Here is a 19,140-nt window from a genome sequence, read left to right on the forward strand (position 1 = left end):
ACTCTGAGATGTCTAGCGTTAAGGGCTGTCCGCTGATTATATTTACCTTTTTTTCCGGGGGGACTAGGTTTTTGGAATTTCTTTGCAAAAAAAAATCCCATAATCTATATACACAAAAATAAACTTTTTGGAAAAAATAACTCCTAAATATTACATTTTTGTACAATCAAATATAAAATTTTGAATTTTTAGTGGAAAACAATGTTTAAAAAAAATCCAAATCTATTTACACAAAAATTAAATTTTTCGAAAAAAAAATTATAAAATCCATTGCTGTTTAGGAGAAAGTTTATTTTTGGGAGGAAAAATTCAAATATTTGCTGCATAATTTGGCAAAATTATCTTTCTTTTTTCTTTTGTTTTGGAGAAAATAATTCTTTGAAAAAAAAAAAATTACCCCTAAACTCACGTAAAAATTTTTAAGCCTGACCAAAAAAAAAATTCTAAAAAGCAAAAAATTCTTAATTTAAAGGGGAGCTACATAGCCTCCGCCCCCCTGCGAACGCCCCTGGGCGTGCATCATTGGAATGCTCAAAATGTACGTATTCTATTATACATAGTCATAGATGATAGATTATAATGCAAATTAACCCCTTTTAAATGATTGCCCTCATTAGAAGAGTAGTTCTCATACTGTCTCCCTCCCCGATTGGACTCAGTCTCGCTCCTCCTTGCTACAAGCTCTCTCATTGGACGCGCCTTCTACTTATCAATACTTCATCATTTCTTTCTTTCTTTTCTTAAAAGTGAATTATCGGCAATGATGAGGGAATCGCACGCCCTTTTCCCTCCAGTTCCTGCGCCCAATAATATGTACATAATCACAAACCAAATGGTCGTACAGTAGCAACTAGCAGTAGTTGTTATATATTTATAATAATATTCCACATATTATTTCCCTCTGTTGTCATCTTCACTCTTCAGTGTGTTACAATTAAGTGCGCTGAGTGGATCCTAATCACTATGCATCATCAGCACCATCACCATTCCCATTTCTCAGAATTAGAGAGAAATCGTGTAGTTTTAAATGGAATACATCGTGACTTCTATGAAAGAGGGCCCTTTGGGGGATTTGCTGCTGCGGCGGCCGCAGCAGCAGCTGCCCTTAATAACTCGGAGCTGGATTCTTCTAATAGGCCCTCATTGGACTTGAACAAGGGATTCGGAGGAGCCAAGGAAGTTGGAGGAGGTAAGGAGAAAGAAATAAATCTTTATTGTTGTGGTCTTTCATGTTTTTTTTTTTTTTTAATTTTTGACTTGTGCAATTTCCCGAATAATAATTCAATATAACAAATTAGTCATTTATTACTACAATAAGGATAAATATCCATTTGGCAGTCATCATTTTATGTATGTCGTACGTACAAGTTGCAACAGACAATAAGGAGATAAACATTTACTTTAAATGATGAATTCACAGCACTTGGGGAAAAAAATAATACACTAGTTAATATATTAACGTTACTTATTAATATTAGGCATACTTCATGAATTATTACTTTTCAATAATAAAAAAAGTCACATTACATCCTAAATATATTGTCTTGACCAAAACTGATGCTAGTTCTTCATCTCATTTTTAATTGTTGCAACTTGTACACTTTGCTTATACAAGTTACAACTTGGGCACAGTATGCATTATAGAGTTCAAATGCCCATCGTTATTTTAATTATATATACCTAATCAATAAATAATTTTCATCTATTAAAATGAAATGATAAAATCTATTAATATGACCTATTTTTTGATCAGTCACAATTGAAAAGGCTCCCAAAAAGAAGTGGTGTATATTTTTGGTATACTGAAAAAAGAGGGTTTTCCCCTCTCTCCTAAGTCCAACTAGGAGTATATTTGGTTGTCTTAATCCAAAATTAATCTTCAGTTTATTTTGACTTATGTTGTAATTTGAATAAAGCATAATGTGGCGTAGAAATTCATACATTTCTACAATCTGTTAATTCGAGTTTCAATTTGAACACAATAAAATATTAAATAGAGGCCATCCTTCCCTATAATAGTAAAAAGGAGGAGGATGGTGAAGGAACAGGCTCTCTATGGGACTTTCTACGCGTCCTTTCCTTTCTCATTCATTTTGAAGGTATATTTAATTTTACTATGGCGAGACGAATAGGTGTTGATCCACTTTTATCTAATTAATAGTTGTAGTAAATCTATTAATCTATTTCCCGTATCTATTAGTTAATTTTTGATAATATTGCGTTCATTGAAAATAAAGGTTTAATTCATGACTAATCTTTGGTTCTTCTTAAAATCTTTCTCTCTAGGACTGAGAATCTCTCCTCCGCCGCAGCCTTCATCAACTTCTCTCAGCGGCGCTAATAGCGGAAATTTATCATCGCATTACTCTTCAAATAATAATAATAATAATCACATTAGCAACGAAAATAATAATCACGTTTCCAATTCGCCAAATAATAATAATGTGGACAATATTCGCCGATATCGTACGGCATTTACTCGTGAACAAATTGGACGACTCGAAAAGGAGTTCCTCAAAGAAAATTACATTTCTCGACCAAAACGATGCGAACTTGCAGCAGAGCTTAATTTACCCGAAAACACGATTAAAGTATGTAATTATAAACATTGGCGTAGGAGATGATTTTTTAAACAAATTTTGCCAAATATTGAAGATTAACATTTTATTTATAAAATATTTTTTTAATGATTTTCAATTATTGCCCGAATATTGCGCAGGTTTCTCTAAATGAGGGGGGGGGGCAATTGTCCGATTATTGATAGTATTTTCTCATTTGCAATTGCTTTCATGTCTTCTATGCCAAAAAAATGATCTTAAATCAATACTGACATATATTTGTAGTCGTCTTAGACATTAAATCATGTTTTTTCTCGTTCCAGGTCTGGTTTCAAAATCGCCGCATGAAGGACAAACGTCAAAAAATGACTCTAACATGGCCTTGTGGTGATCCCGTACTTGCAGCATATGTACTTCAAGCAGCTGCAGCCTCTGGAGGACTTCCCTATCCACCTCCTCCCGGTCTCTTCCCTTCGTCACCTTTTCATCATGTACCACGTCCATCTCATCACCCCTATGGGGGATCTCCTTATCCTCTACATTCGACTCCTGAGACGACGACCTCATCACCTTTTCTAAATACATCCTCACGAAAGCAAGAGCCCTCTGAATCGGATCTCAAAAGTGATTCGTCCCCATCTCCTCCTCCGAATATACCTTCATCGGACCTTTATATCAAGGCAGAGGAGGAGGATGCTGATGAAGAAGAGGAGGACGGATCTGAGACCTCCAAAAAATCCCTTACGACGACAAAAAACTCTACTTCCTTATTTCAGCCCTATTTGGACATTGAGGATAAAAAATGAAAAAAAAAAAAAAAAAAAAAAAAATCTATTGATATTATCATTTACTACTACATAATATTTTGTTTGTTTTTATCTTCGTTAATATTTAAAATTGTGGTGTAAATACATACATAGATGAATATTCAAATAGGTTTAATCGTCACCACCCGCCATTTATATACATATATATATATATTTAATTTAACACCCCTAAATAATACATTATTAGAATTTTTTGTTTTTTATTATATATTTTTTTTGTCAATGTGAGTTTTTCTCCGGGGTTCTTGGAGCAAAAAACATTTTAAATGTTCATTCTTTTTTTTAAATAATAAACTACTATATTATTATTACTTTTATTAGATGTATGTATCTAGTCGTGAATGACCTTTTTTTTCATAAATAAATCAGTAAACATAGTTTTGTATTTCCTTTATTCTTCAATCCTATATATTTATATTTAAATCATTATCACAACAAACTTCTCATATAAAATAATATACTAAATATGGTATGAATACAACTAGAGCTGAAGGTCCCAGGTGTGGAAGAGCTACTCACATAGGACATAAGGACCCAAGGAGGTGCATCATCTATTAGAACGGTGTCAATGAGATGAATGTAGCCATTTGTGCACTCAAGATTCGGACGCAGGACTTTGGCATTGATGTCTCCTTCCCATTTGACAATGTGATCCCTATACGCCACTAAAAAGAAGAGATGCAAATTACAAAAGAGTTGAGCTATGAGTTTATTTCGTACATTGAGCTATTTCTCCAATCTGTGCAAACTCCAGCTCGGATCCCTTCATGGATACTTTTCTTCTCGGACTCCTTCGTGTACGCTCAACGAGTTCCTCAAAAGAGCAGGCCACTGAGTCGATGAGTAGATGTCTTTCAATCAATTTTTTTGTCTGTAAAGTAGTGATGATGGTAATAATGAGACAGAACTTGGCTACTAACAAGTTTATGAATAGTGAGTTATATGGCTTATAATAGAAATAAAATGAGTCAACAGCAGCCTTTCAGCCTCCCTCCTCATAAATACTTGTCAAATCTTTTTTCAAAGAAAATATTTTTGAATTGTTTTTGTATCTACGCTCTACTACTCTGAAAAATTCCCCCCAAAAGTAGTAGTCTGTCGTCGACGATCATAAATTAGCTAGGGCAAAGATAACAATCTTTGTAAAAAGTGGTTTCTGGTCTTTAGAAATATGTACATATAAGTAAAAGAGTAATTTAACAAAACATAAAAACATTTACTAGAGTGTTGTCACTTAGAATCGAATCTATAGACTCTGAAAAATGTGCATCGGCCTTTGCCCAAGCCGAATTACTTGGAACCAACAATGTTATCCTTGTATAATTATCATAGAATAAGTCCTCCAAATTCCATTTTTGAAGCAGGGAAAACATGGAGCTGAAAAGAAAAGCAAAGAGAGCGATAATAATAAGAAGAAGAAGCGTGAAGGGAGTGAATGGCGCATGCCATTAGAGATTTTTATTTATTGACTTCTGATCTGGAGGAGCGATAACTACGTTACATTACATTACAATTTCATGTTTCTATACTTTTTAAAACGTTTTATTTTTGTTTCCAATATTATGCTTTAATGACGACAAAAAAATGAGCTCTTAAATGACAAAGTAATTCATTTAAAAAGACGGGGGAATGTGCACTTAACAGTTAGCTAGGGGGGAAATTAAGAGTATGGATTGATTTGTTCCAGAAGCTCGAATTTATTACTACATAATATGAATATGTCACAACTCAAAATATATTATATACTTTAGTTTTACAGTTTTGAATGCAAGTAAGTATTAGAACAGGAGATCCGGCCGTGAATAGGATTGCTCTGTTATTTAAGCGGGGGAAATCAAAGTAATGCTGCCCATCAGATACCTTGCGACGAAGAGGGATCCTTTTTCCTGAGTACAAATTTGGAACTTGTATAGGCTGCACATGGTACCAATTGTTTTGCCTTAAAATGAATTATTTTATTCCAACATGTATTATGTATTCACAGGGGCGTCAGAAAGATTATATTTGGAGGCAGGGGGGAGGAGGCGGGTTTTTGGTCTTTTTTTTAAATTCAAAAATTAAAATTTAAAAAAATTAATTTTCAAATATTAAATTTTTTGAAAAGAAATTTCAAAAATCCACAGTTATTCACAAGCAATTAAATTTTTCGGACAAAATTCTCAAAAATCCACAGGTATTCATAAAAAAATAAAATATATCTCAAATATTAAATTTTTTGGAAAAAATATTCAAAAATCCACACAATATTTACACAAAATAAAAAAATTTGGAAAATTGAATATCAAATATTGGATTTTTTTAAATAAAAAATCCAATATTAAATTTTCCATTTATAAAGAAATCTTTAATTTGGGGGGAGCTTCAGTTACTCAAGCCTAGCCCCTCCGGACACCCCTGATTTATGAGTAAAATGACTCTGAGCATTTGAACTTGTACCACAGAATACTTATATTGTAGAAGTTTGTATTAAAATACTCTACAATTAAACCATTAATATATCGATCATCCAGTGAATATTCAATTATTGCATTATACTCATTCCATGTAGACCAAATCCTTCATATAAATTATTCATCTAATTGTATAGTTGAAATTTGTACAATTTTCATATACAAGTTTTTAACTGTTTTTCTCCTAAAAAGACCAACATTTCAAGAATTGCTCAAAATTTTCCGAACCCTCTAAATAGGATGTAAAAATAGGACATTTTCTATAGAAAGAGGACGGTTGGTCACCCTAACTTAAATAAGAACTGGAGTAGAAATTATATTTTAATGGAAATATCAGGATATAATCATTAAACCTTAACTATTTAATTTCAAGGGTTTTTAATCACGTTTTTCTCTTTAATCAGTTGAAGCACATAGTTTCTTGCCTTTATCACACAGTAAACTCAATTTTTCTCTAAACGAGTGATCAGAGCCGATTTTACGGTGTGTGGACCCGAGGGAAAAGATAAATGTGTGGGAATTTTTTTTAAATTTGAATTTAATTTCAAATTCTTATTTTTTTAGAAAACAAAAGTATTTTTATAAAAAAATTATATATATATTAATGTATAAAAAATCTACCTGCGCTCGGCCACTACATATTTAATTTGGAAAATGTCCAATCATTATTGTATTACTTAATTCTGGACCCAACATCAATTTTCCTAACTCAGTAGTAAAACTTACCTCATTTGAGGATTAGTTGACAATTTTTCTCCAACACTCTGGTAAGGGATCCCAAGAACTCGATCAATGACGTGAATAACCCCATTGATTGTACCAATATCCTTTTCAGTCATTGATGCATTTACTCCTCTCGTCTCAACACTCATTCTATTGTCGTTCACTTGAAACCAGACTCTATTATTTGGAAGAGAAGCTGGGACAGAGTACGTCTAAAAAAGAAATTAAAACAAACTGACTTCCTAACCATATTGAAATATGGCTGAACGGGCTGTAGCCCCCCCCCAATAAATGATTTCACTTTTTTCCTAATAATTTTTTCAATTTTTTTCAAAAAAATTCTAATTTTGGAATTTTTTTCTAATAAATTCCAAAAATACATAATCCAGCGGACAATCCTGACTTATATTGTAGGCACTCGTTCCGAGACCGAATTTTGTTGGCAGGTGGGTCTTAAGTAATTCTCTAGTCTGATCTGAATCGATATTTCGATCCAGGGCCCGGTCTGAAACTGTAGACGGAAAGTTAAACTATCATACTGAAAATGATTAATTCTTATCCTTATTTTTTCATGTAGACAGAATTTTACTAATAGGCCGGTCCAGACCGAAACTGGACTGAATTTGTTCGGTCTAAGAAAAAATTATGAAGGTATCAGACCAGTCCAGGATTTCTAGTCCGAGGGCCAACACCAGTAAAAACTTACAGCTTCTCCCATGGCTCTCAGTCTTGTATCAGTGCTACTCAGACGTTCTCGCACAAAATGAAGTCCAAACCATTCGGCTCGTAAGTAGTCAGTGCCCAAAATATAATTTAATTTATCTCCTTCAATCCGATCCATGGCTTCGTTATTTGGGATGAGTAATGTACCGTCTTTTGCCTCGAGTAGGGTTTGAGCAAAGAGTCCCCCCTTATCACGGATTAAATCAGCAAAACGTCTTATCCTATTATCGGGCTCTGATCCTTCGGTCTGAAAACATTGAGAGGATTTTATTGTCGTTATTATTACTTATTATTAAATGATGTTTTTATGTGTGTGTATGTCTACCTAAATACGTTTTTGAGAAGCCATCATCATTATATTATCATTTATTACTGCATTGAAAGTATAAACACCTCAATAAATTCCCAAAATGAGGAGAAGTATTATTTGCTCAAAGTTGATATTATTATCAACTCATTAATCTTATGGATTAAATGGCTTTTTGAAGTAATAAGAAGAAAAACAGATATTTATTATAGATACAATTCATTCAGTGATGATGATGACTACTTCATATTTATAATTCTATTTTATGAAAACACATTAGATTGTCACTTTTTATGTTTTAAAAATTCCCCTTGCGCAAAGACCTTTTCTTTATTACGAACAATCAAAAACTTTGGTAAAGTTTGAGACATCTATGGTTATTTTTGGCGTAGTTTTTTAATTTCGCTAAAAATCGGATTTTTGGGTCATTTTAAAAGCTTCTTGTATCAATTTTTACTTAGAAATTTGGAAAAATTAGGTTTTAGATGATAATTGACTATTTTAAAGACTTTGTCACCCGTTTAAACATAAATTTTTTGGCTTAAAAATAATACTCTTCGTATATCAGTAGCACTGAAAACATACAGGACATTATTGATTTCCCCCTTTTTGTTGAATTTTTATAGATGTCACAATAAAAGCAATCATCCTTTCTTTTGAAATTATAATTTCAAATTTTTGAGAAAAAATAAAAATCAAGTTACCTTTTAAAAAAAATTGTTATTCATTCAAAGTTTAGTCTCTCCTGAAAAATTTAAATCTAAAATAAAACGTTTTTGTCTCCTCTAAAAAAAGTTGTTTGTCAATTTGAAGAATGAAATTCTATAAAATTTGTCAAAAAAGCCAAACAACTCAACCCCATCCCCCCAAAAAAAAAAAAAAAATTCTTACAGGGACCCCTGTTGACGTCACCATTATATTATTTCCCCCACTTGAAAATACGTTCTAGTACCGGTGTAGACAGTAGTTCTTGTGGGGGGGTTGTATAAAACGGCATCTATGTAAAAAATAATAGTTTAGTCTATTTAAAAAACTTCAATTCAACAGTATGACATATGAATAATTGACTTTTATTTAAAAAGATCATTACATTTTTGAGAAACTAGAAACCACTTATTTAAGGGATCTCAAATGTGCTCAATGACTTGCAGTTTCACTGTTTTATCAAAGATAGAGCATCAAGAAATATGGCATCATATTTGAACCCATACAAGAGACTTAAAAGTGGCCTATTTCGACCCAAGAATAACTTGTTTTCAAATTGAAATCACATGTACTTCTCTAAAAAAAAATTAAAAGCTTTAAATTTTGACAATCTAAGTATTTTGGTTCTCCTAAGCAGAAATGGTATTTTTGCGGTGGGAAGGGGGATATTAACCCAAAAACAGGACGGTCTAATGTACATAGTATATTGCTGAAAATATGAAATTAAATATCTAAGAAAACTTAACATATCTATAGGTAGACAATATACATATACATTAATGGTGTTCTTCTTGACTTAAGAGGTTTTATGTGTGTATTTCAATTTTATTGCTCCATAAATGTTCCCAAATGTAAATTAGCAATTAAATATTGTTTTTTGTTAATATTTTACTCTTTATTGCCTAATAAATCTTCCTTTCTCTACCCCCAATCATTTAGATACTTACCCGAACATACTCGAAAAGAGTCTTATCCACAATCATCAAAGGCTTGTCAATCAAGTGTACTATCCCATTCTCCACAGGAATGTTTCCTCTGAGGATATTTGCTATAACAATCCCTCGCGCATGTGCTGGATCTCCTACGATTGTATGTGAACGAACAAGGACTTCATTATCAAGGTTTGATTCCCTAAGTGATAAGTTGACTTTAATGCCATCCGGCACCCAAGCCACAGTTGGATATTCGGATGTAGGGGCCATATTTGTAAAAAGAAGCTGATTAGGAACGATATGGCCCTCCAGAACTCGAGCCGAGATTAATTCTGGTTGAATTTTTGTTTTAGGTGGTGCGTTTTTGATGGCATGGGAGTAGAGTCCCTGGGGTTTGATTGGGGAAATTTCAAATGCCTCGTCCACCGGCATAAAGAAAGTATGACGACCAGGGACGGAAAACATGCCTGATTTACGATTCGCTTCTGCTTGTTTGTTAAACATTCGGAGTCCATGTCCATTTAGATCATAGAGAGTTGACTTGGACATAAGTTTCCTTGCATCTAATTCGACAAAGTAGTTTCCACTTGAGACAGTCAATGGAAGCAGGGGCTCAAGTACGGAGTCAATGATATGAAGAACCTATTTGTAACATGTAATTCATAGTAATTCAAGTCATAAAATGATGGGGATGTATCAGCCTACTTGTTGTTCGCCTCGAGGGGACACCCCTTGTATGTCAAAGTTGATAATTCGTCCTTGATTAATAAATACATTGTTCCCTTCTCTCTTGACCCAAAGACGTGGATTCCCAGTGACGAGTGAGGTCAGCTCCTTGGATAATTGAACTTTTTTAAGTGCCAAGTTTGTAAAGTGATTGAGAATTAGGTCTTCATTTCGGCGATGTGAGAGTTGAGCTGATGCAAGGGCCTCATTGGATGGAGCAAAAATCGTAATGGAACGTTCCATGAAAGCTCGATGGAGTCCATCTTCCTTCAGTAATTGATGAAACTAGGGTCATAAATAAATGTTAATAATAATTAAAATATGATAGTAGTTGGAAGGAAAAAGAAGCGACTGAGAGTCATAAAAGATTCAACAGTTGTCAATTTTCGTGCTACTGTAAAAGAGTAAAATTACATATTGGGGACACACAGGGGTAATTACATCTTCTTTGTTTTCAAAAGTGCATTTCATTAACACATTTATTAGATCTTAAATTTAAAAAATTAGACTTCAAGAATTTTTTTTCACAATATCAACACTTTTTCATTCAATGTATATTTTAAATGAAAGGTTTGGTTATATCTCATGATGGAGACTTTGCTTTTATCTTTTCCACAAATTTTACATACAAAATGTATTTATGCATTATTGTGTCGTATTTCTTCTTAAGAATGGAAAATTTACGTTTGATGAAAAAGAGAGAAAAATGAGTAAAAAATATTGAAAAAAATATTAAGAAATGACATGTATTTCAGTTAAACATCCATCGTTATGGGTCAATTTTATATAGAAACGAATTTTCTGACAAATTTGATCAAATTTTATTTTATCTACGAATCCAATATTCCATTGGAAATACATTTTTTTGCACCTAAAATAAAACTAAAATGCAATTTTCACTTTTAGAAAATAACTTATTTAATTTTCAATAAATTTAGAAAATGTCGTTATTCGTATAGTTGTTTATTGAGAAGCCACTCACTTTTTTTTTTCAATGATAGTCGAATCAATCCAAAACAAAGCAACATCAAAATTTTAAAAAATTGCATGGTATATGGTTTTATGTTTGCGGAGCATACTGAAAAGTATTGCAATAAAATTCGTGAGGTATTTAATATCCCAGTCCACTAACGCAGGGTTGGTTATTGTAAGTTATATGAAAATATGCCATAAGATGTTATCTCAGTAGCATTGAATACGCAGAAGCTTTTATATATGAAGTATATAACATAACGGCAAGGACAAAAAGTTATTTCTAAAAAGGTTAACATTTCGGTCAATATTCGGGATATTAGAGATGGGGTTTTGATATTTTTTGGACACGGGTATTTGAAAAAAAAAGTGAAGAAAAGTTATAGTTCTACTGATTCAAGACACTTGTTAATATCAGCTGCCTCTTATATGATTTTGGGGCAGAAAATGAATTACTGCTATAAATTGGAGAACCTTCTACATTTGACATAGCATTATTACAGGAAAAATAATAAAATTATATTCAAATTCTTATTTATTTATTATATTATTCATATTTTTTTTTAAATTCAAACCAAAGATAGGCAAAAATGCTTACTTCCGAAGAGAAAATTATACCGACCTATTAAATAAAGAAGAAAGAGAACACTTAACAATCGTTTTATCTTTAATATCTCGAAAATCATTTTTCTCATTACAAAAATGACATCTTTACTCATATAAACAGGGAGGATTTGAAATCATAATGAATATAAGACAATTAAAAATGGATCATAAAATAAGAATCCGAATTAAATTTTATCATTTGAACTTTCTGTTCTAAAAAAAAAGAAAAGATTTTTCATCTTAAATAATTTTCATTAAAAAAAAAAAAATCAATCCTCTAGAGGCATCAAAATATATTCAGAAGGCACACAGAAAAAGGATCTGAATTTCCTATCACAAACCTATTTTGTTAAATATATACTTCAAAGAATTTATACTATGGGGTTGTAAAGTTTACTCATGGCCCCTCTGTGAAATGTGTGCCACTATCAGTATAATTTTCAAAAGTAGACTAGATGAGTCTATTTGATGAAAGACTACCTTATTCTTGATTGATTCATTCTTTATCATGAAGCTCCATTTTTTGACATAAAATATAAAGGTTCATCCACTTAAAGTCGATAAATGGAATAATGTATTAATACTATTGAATTGTGTCAAAGAGTCCTTTTTAAACGTTTAGAAGCAATTATAAAACATTTCAACATATTTTAAATTCTTTATTGATAAGGTAAGAGGTATTGCACAATGACAATGATAACAGCCAGTAAAAACACGTTCCTTCCACAATTGAGATACATTTTTATAATCTTTTTAAAAATATATGTACATAACATAGACATAAATCAAATAAATCCCTTCTTTTCTCTCCCCAAAAAAATCACAATTTTACACAAACTCTCAACAGAACAGGACGAAATTGAGTAGGTTTATTTGGAAATTAAAAAAAAAAAAATTAAAAAATTAAATTTCAAATATTGAATTTTTTGTAAACAAAATTTCAAATCCGTAGCTATACACAAAAAATTTCAAAAATCTACAGTTATTTACAAAAAACTAAATTTTTTGGAAAAAAATTTCAAATATTAAATTTTTTATTAAATAGCAAAAACTCCTTAATTTGGGGAGGGCCACATCCCCTCTAGTCCACAACCAGTGGACGGCCCTGATTGTGAATTCATGTATAATAGTTAATACCTGAATAATAAGGAAGAATTGACAAATAGAAAACTACAGAAAGCTAGCATATATTTGTTTGTTTTTCAAATTTTCCCTCTCCATCTTGCCAGTAGTATAGGTTGAAAGTGGATAAAAAAATTCCACGTGATCCCCATATTGTTAACAATTTAAAATATCCTATGGGGAAATTCACAAACCATACGGCCACTTAGAGGGGGGGAGCCTTAAAACCACGGCTATCCCTTTTTTTTTTTTTTGGGGGAGGGTCAGCTTAAAACTACGTCCACGAGAATAACATGCCAGTATTTAAAAAAAATGACGTCATAGGGAACAGGCGATAAACATTTTCAAAAATAGAAAAGGATCAACCTTAAAAAAAAATAGAGTAACCTTTTTTTTTTAAACAGGTAATTTTAGAAATAGAAAAAAAATATTTGTTACATCATACATAAAATTATTTCAAAATGCACTTAAAGGCCTTAAAGAAAATTCGGGTTAGAAAAACAAGAAATTATTTTCTTAAAGAATCATCCCTTTTTTTGGGTGGAGTGTGTTAAAAAAACCACATGGTTCTAGAAAAGGACAGTAGGTAGGTTACCCTTGTGTGCACAAAAAGAAAATGAGATAAGGTTTAAATAGTTTCCTAATATTATGATACACTAGAGTTAGGTTTCCCGGCATTGCCCGGGACATTCAGAAATTGAAATTAATTCTGAACTTATATTAGTGAAAAAGATGCCTTGTAGATTATGTAGGATCCATTCTAGGACTGATAACTAAATCAATCCTTTTTTTCAACCTTTTCAGTCTTTTTTTCAATATATTTTACCATTCAACGATACTAAGGACCGGTAAAACCGTTTTCAAGCTATCTTTTTTTTTTCACTCCTAGCTAGGATTTAAGAATATAAGAACTATGAAAATAATGAATGATAGCTAGAACGTTTTAGTCACACACCTCCTAGTTTTAACTTCAGGTATCTTATCTCATTGAAAGAGGTTATGAATTTTGATGAAACTTCACGACGTAGTTAGTAATAACTACGTCATTTCAGCCGTTGTATTTCCATAAAATACCGATAAGGACCGTTCTTGGGACTGAAAAATTTTCTTACGACCGGACTGATAGGACTGCAGTCTTTTTAGCTTTTTTAGACCGACTCAAACGGTCTTGTAGACGGCCCTTAACAATTTGGGATTATGGTGAAATACTAATAAGCATTACTGGTAGCATTTCTAATATTAGAGTTAAAATGTGTTGTATTTTCGCTAATATTACTAATCAAATTCTATAAATTACTGACTAACCCAGGCCTAGGCACACAATATTTTATATCTCATACGTATGAGGTTGTGTGTATTTCCTTTGAATTTGTTACGTTATTTTTTTTAATTTTTTTAATATAGTAAAGATGTTTACTTCTTTAATTGACTTATATTTATTCATACAATTAAGTAAAGGTTAATATTTTATACAATTTACTTTACCTTAATAAAATGTTTTTTAGTAAATTCAGTAATTATTATTTTCCTGAAAAACGATATTAGTTTTATATTAAAAACATAAAAGGTTAAGTTAAAGGACTACTGAATCAACTATGAAGTAATATATCAAAATAATCAATCAGTAATAAATATTAAGTAATCCATATGTATTGATCAATGATGAGTGAATTAGTAATCCAAACAAAAATTTCCTGTAATTTTTGTATTATATACTAAAAAAAGTTGCATTGTTATTGATTATAAAAAGTTACGTAAATAAAAGATAATAATAGAGTTGTAGATAATTTGGAATATAACGTTTGATTTATAATTTGAGCGTTTATATATGTACTATTTATAATCTAATGTCCAATTATAGAAAAGATCAGCTTTTGAAATTTATTCAGTTTATCTACCTATATATATGTATATATATGTATCTAAGGCTGCCTTAATTTAAGGATAGACTCTGGGGCTGATAAGATTTGTATTCTCAACCAGCGGATAAATAGAAAAAATATAAATTTTCAGCGCATCAGTGAACCCCTAAATGGCTTGAGCTCAGTTTAGTTTTTGCATTAAAGTAGTTCTGTGAATAGATATATTTGGAATTTTTGTAGAAGATGTCTTTCATCAAATTAAAAAATGATTACAAATATCAAAACATTATACATGTATAAAAATATTAGAACACCTTATAATAACTGGGTTAATAAATATTATCATGTCTGATGAACTATTGTAGCCTCTCTAGGGTTATTGCAGGATTATTTTAATTGTGTATAGGAATTTAAAAATATTATGCACATACAATCAGTCAAAATACAAAATATGCCCCTTCAACTCAAAAGCAAGACGGAACTATTTTTTCCATAATTGAGTGTGGATACCATTTGTATTTTTCGACGAATGATCATCGATTTCTATAAACAAATTATTCTGATTAATTCATTGGTTGTACAGCAAATTGCACTTAAAGTAGTAAACATTTATCGTCACAATATAAAGATGATAAAATGTAAGTCTCAATGGAAGTCTCTTACATTAAATAAAGGTTTTCAACTATGTATAACTAAAATAAAAGTATAAAATCTATAATTGGCTCGAATATGTCTATGAAATAATGGACTGTATGTTTATATAAAGTAAAAAAGTTAATTGGGATTTTCTCGGCTTCTTGATTTTTATTCAAGATTGTTTTTATGTTGATAGATGACATAATAAATGCATAATATAACATTAAAAGCTATTATGACACTTTTGAAACAATAGGGTTTTGTGTCTATTCACACGGGCAAACACAAATCAATAGTCCAATAAGGAGATAAATGAACAAAATACCAAAATTAGGCTTGTGTCCCAGTATCTCGGGATCCAAAAAACCCAGGATCCTTTTTTCCCATCTGGAAAATTCTTGAAAAGTTATTTTTTTCACAAATAACACCACTGTATTAAACAGTAATTATTTTCATGTTTGTTATGAAAACTCATATTTATTTTTTTAACCTTTATTTAGATAGATATAATTTATAAAAATTAGAATTATCTAAATTTTCTGGTGAAGATGCATTCAAAATAATATAATTAAACATTATAGTTTAAAATTTATTCACTTGATTAAGGCTTACTGATTTAAAATATTCATATATCTAATCTAATAACATAAGCATCTAAAATCAATAAAATACAAATATATAACATTAAGAGCAAATTTGTTTTTAAACTAACAACTAGTTCTTTTTTTTTTTTTTTTGCTTTCTAAAAGTTTGATTACTTATATTTAACATTAGATAATAGAAACAGCAAATATTAATAGAATTAAATGGATATTGGAATCTATTCTACTTAAAACATGTAGACTCAAAAATAGCCTTTTCTGTTTAGTTGTCTTAAGACTGCGATAAAATATTGATTGTTTAAGCCTTTTAAGGGCCTATTTCAGGTCTAAATATGTTGGCCTATACTAATATTCTCTATTGATTTATTTTGCAACATTTAGCTAGATATAAAAATGAATGCCTATGTTTTATAAAAATAGGTCAAATGTTATTGACATCGTGGACTATTCCATTTCTTTATACAAAAACAAACTTTAGTCAAGACAGAAATAATTTCCAGAGATTTTCCCGTGATTAAACTTAATTTTTCCTTAAATCTCGGGATTAGAAACCCCTCTCAAATTACAATCCCTAACTTACACACTATGAATTGTTATTTATTAAGCAACTTACTCGTGTCAAATTAGGATGTTTTTCAATTAGCTCTCCAATGGATTCACAACTAGCCCGCCTGTATTCACTCATAAAAAAGACTATATTGAACAACAACTTTAATCCTTGAGACGCATACATTGCGTAGTTATAAATGTTATAAAATGCATTTAACTATTTGTACAATTTAAGTAAATAAATTCACTGCAATAAATCCATTGAGTCCTCGTAATAAAGCCCAATGTTTTGTTTATATGTAAAGTCAGGTATGGGGCATGAAAATCGTACCTGTCTATTTAATTCAAGCCCCTTTTCTTTTCCAGTGTGATAATATTTCATTAAAAAATTAATAATAGCAGATAATGTCCCATAGGATTTTATCCCTCTTTGCGAATAATTATGAACGAATAATTCATAATTATTATTGTAATTCGTAGGGTCCACTAGAAGAATTGTATGTCTTGCAATGTAAGGTATAAGGATGTAATTAATTGTTAATTATTATAAACAATATGATGAATTTAAGGACTACCAATGACTAAGTAATAACAAAGTATGTCAGTTCTTTGCATTGTGATGATGACTCAGGCCGAGTCATCATTATAATTTAAGCAGTATATGTAATGTGGTGATAAAATAGGAGAGAGGAATTGAATGATCACCAACTCTGTATTTAGGAACAAGTGTGTGTTGGTCGGACTTAGCTCTACCATTAAAGAATAGATAAATCTATAAATATAAGAAAGAGAAAGAGACAGAAAAAGGGAGAATCAATAATAATAATATTAATATATTAGCAGCTAAGAGGCAATTTTTCCTTTAGCACTCTCTCCCTTAATTTCAAAACAGCTAGCTAGTCGGGGAACACTGAATTAAAGGAAATTGTAACAATATTTCCTTTTAGCGTGCGCTTATTTTGACTAAAGTGCAAAATAATTTTCTTATATTAATAAAGTAAATGCAGTAAATTGACACTGTAACAGCTCATATCTTACCTACTTCAAAAAATAATTAAATTTTTAAATGTAAACATTTATCATTTCAATGATATAGTATATGTATTTTTAACTTTATTCAATTTGATAATGAAACACATATTATATTAATTACATACAATCTTCACTGAAGATATGATAGAGTTAATTCACAATTCAGTTAAACTTTTTGAGAAAAAATTTGCAGCTGACAAATTTTTCCTTTTTTGAGTTGGAAAATAGTGTTAACAAGGAATCCGGAAAAAATACCCCATTTCAAACATTTTCGGAAAGACAAAGTTGAAATAGGCCTTGTAGATTGCAAATTTTGTATAAACAATGTAAATTACATATTTTTAGTTTAAATAATTAAATTTCCTATTTTGATTATTATTTCCAACCATGCTTCCAGATAAAATACATACATGAGGTTGACTATTTTCTTCAGAAACCAAATTGGTAGCTTAGATATTGAAAAGCTTTAATGCAAATTAATTGAATGCAGTCCTGAGTCAGATTATGTGGTTATTAAGTCATGAGAATTAAATGCGTATGTGTGGAAATTGGCTCCGATACATATTGTGTAAATAATGATTAAACAAAAAGTAATAATTATTACTACTAAGCGGTAGTACCCAGCATGCCCAGAGTTATTATATGTCGACGAACATACAAATGTTACTTTAATGATATAGCTCCCCAAGAAATCATTGGTCTTACTCTCCGTTTTTCATGAGCACACTAACACGTAGCTGTTCACTCAATACTTGGACGTTCTCTTCTCAAGAACAAAAATAATAATAATAACAGCTTCAGAAAAAAAATTATATTTTTAAATGAAATTGGATTGTATAATTGTATAAATTCGAGTATATGAATATCTTCCCACACTCTCCAGACAGTTAATGGTAGTTATTGAAAAAAAAGGAGAGGTTAAAAGTTAAGATAAAGTACTTTCATATTGTGCAATAAAAAAGATTGAAGATGCTAAAGCCGGGTTAAAATTGAAGTACGTCACATTGGCCTTTTTTTTTTGAAAACTTCACAAAATACTAACTAAATAAATGTTTTAAAGTATTTTATATTATATATAGATTTTCCCTCTCCGTAAATTTGCATTTTGTAACATAGCAACTAGTGATAGGATGATCAATCGGAATCGGAGAATCAGTTGTTTTCTTTGAAATCCGAATTGGGAAAATAGTCTTTAAAATACAATTCCAAATTTTTAAAAATTTAATTTAATTTTTTTTTAAATTCCAAAAAATTTAATTTTTTGCGAATAACCATGAATTTTTGAAACTTTTCTGAGAAAAATTTAATATTATTTAAACTTCTTTTTTTTTTTTTTTTTTTAATATTAGAAATTATTTTCCAAATTATTTAATTTTTTGAAAATAACTATGGTTTTTTTTAATTACTTTCCAACAATTTAATTTTTTGTGTATAGGTGTGAATTTTGAAAAAAAAAAATATCATATTGTATAGTTGAATTTTTTTTTCAAAAAATTTAATATTTAACTCTTTAAATTTAAAAAAATACATATTTAGGTTTTTTTTCAAAATAATTCCGAAAAATATAATCCTGTGGACGCCCCTGATAGCAAAAGGGTTTTTTTTAAATATTGAAGAATTGGAATCAGGAATTTTTACTAGAATTGTATCGGAAACAGGATTAAAAATTTTTTGGAATGCTCCCATCACTAATACCTACACATTTATTTTTTTTAAATTTTATATTAAGTATTCTGTATTCCTATTTTAATATGAGCTGAACTTAACGATTTAATTCATTTTATACAGGTATCCCTGGACCAATTACT

General features: G+C 30.5%; 2 protein-coding genes across 2 annotated transcripts; one reads left to right on the plus strand and one right to left on the minus strand.

The window, feature by feature from the left end:
• The first annotated feature begins 829 nt into the window (after positions 1 to 829).
• LOC121119861 (uncharacterized) lies at positions 830 to 3,762 on the plus strand. The gene is made up of 3 exons (XM_040714674.2): positions 830 to 1,189; positions 2,287 to 2,591; positions 2,882 to 3,762. Exons 1-3 carry the CDS (start codon positions 964 to 966, stop codon positions 3,362 to 3,364), a joined length of 1,014 nt encoding a protein of 337 aa, XP_040570608.1. The 5' UTR covers positions 830 to 963; the 3' UTR covers positions 3,365 to 3,762.
• On the minus strand, positions 3,761 to 17,057 carry LOC121119860 (fasciclin-1). Its single transcript, XM_040714673.2, has 8 exons — positions 16,365 to 17,057; positions 9,931 to 10,236; positions 9,241 to 9,867; positions 7,265 to 7,528; positions 6,562 to 6,770; positions 4,606 to 4,762; positions 4,106 to 4,256; positions 3,761 to 4,050 (listed from the first exon to the last, which is right to left on the minus strand). Exons 1-8 carry the CDS (start codon positions 16,482 to 16,484, stop codon positions 3,815 to 3,817), a joined length of 2,070 nt encoding a protein of 689 aa, XP_040570607.1. The 5' UTR covers positions 16,485 to 17,057; the 3' UTR covers positions 3,761 to 3,814.
• Between the last annotated feature and the right edge of the window lie 2,083 nt (positions 17,058 to 19,140).

This window comes from Lepeophtheirus salmonis, chromosome 6, assembly GCF_016086655.4.
Source record: "Lepeophtheirus salmonis chromosome 6, UVic_Lsal_1.4, whole genome shotgun sequence".
Lineage (NCBI taxonomy): Eukaryota > Metazoa > Arthropoda > Copepoda > Siphonostomatoida > Caligidae > Lepeophtheirus > Lepeophtheirus salmonis.

Coding starts and splice junctions, on each gene's coding strand:
- LOC121119860 (XM_040714673.2), bottom strand. CDS start 16,484: ATGTATGCGTCTCAAGGATTAAAGTTGTTGTTCAATATAGTCTTTTTT. Junction 9,868..9,930: donor CCCCTCGAGGCGAACAACAA/GTAGGCTGATAC, acceptor TGTTACAAATAG/GTTCTTCATATCATTGACTC. Junction 4,257..4,605: donor TTCTAAGTGACAACACTCTA/GTAAATGTTTTT, acceptor ACTACTTTACAG/ACAAAAAAATTGATTGAAAG.
- LOC121119861 (XM_040714674.2), top strand. CDS start 964: ATGCATCATCAGCACCATCACCATTCCCATTTCTCAGAATTAGAGAGA. Junction 1,190..2,286: donor AGCCAAGGAAGTTGGAGGAG/GTAAGGAGAAAG, acceptor CTTTCTCTCTAG/GACTGAGAATCTCTCCTCCG. Junction 2,592..2,881: donor TACCCGAAAACACGATTAAA/GTATGTAATTAT, acceptor TTCTCGTTCCAG/GTCTGGTTTCAAAATCGCCG.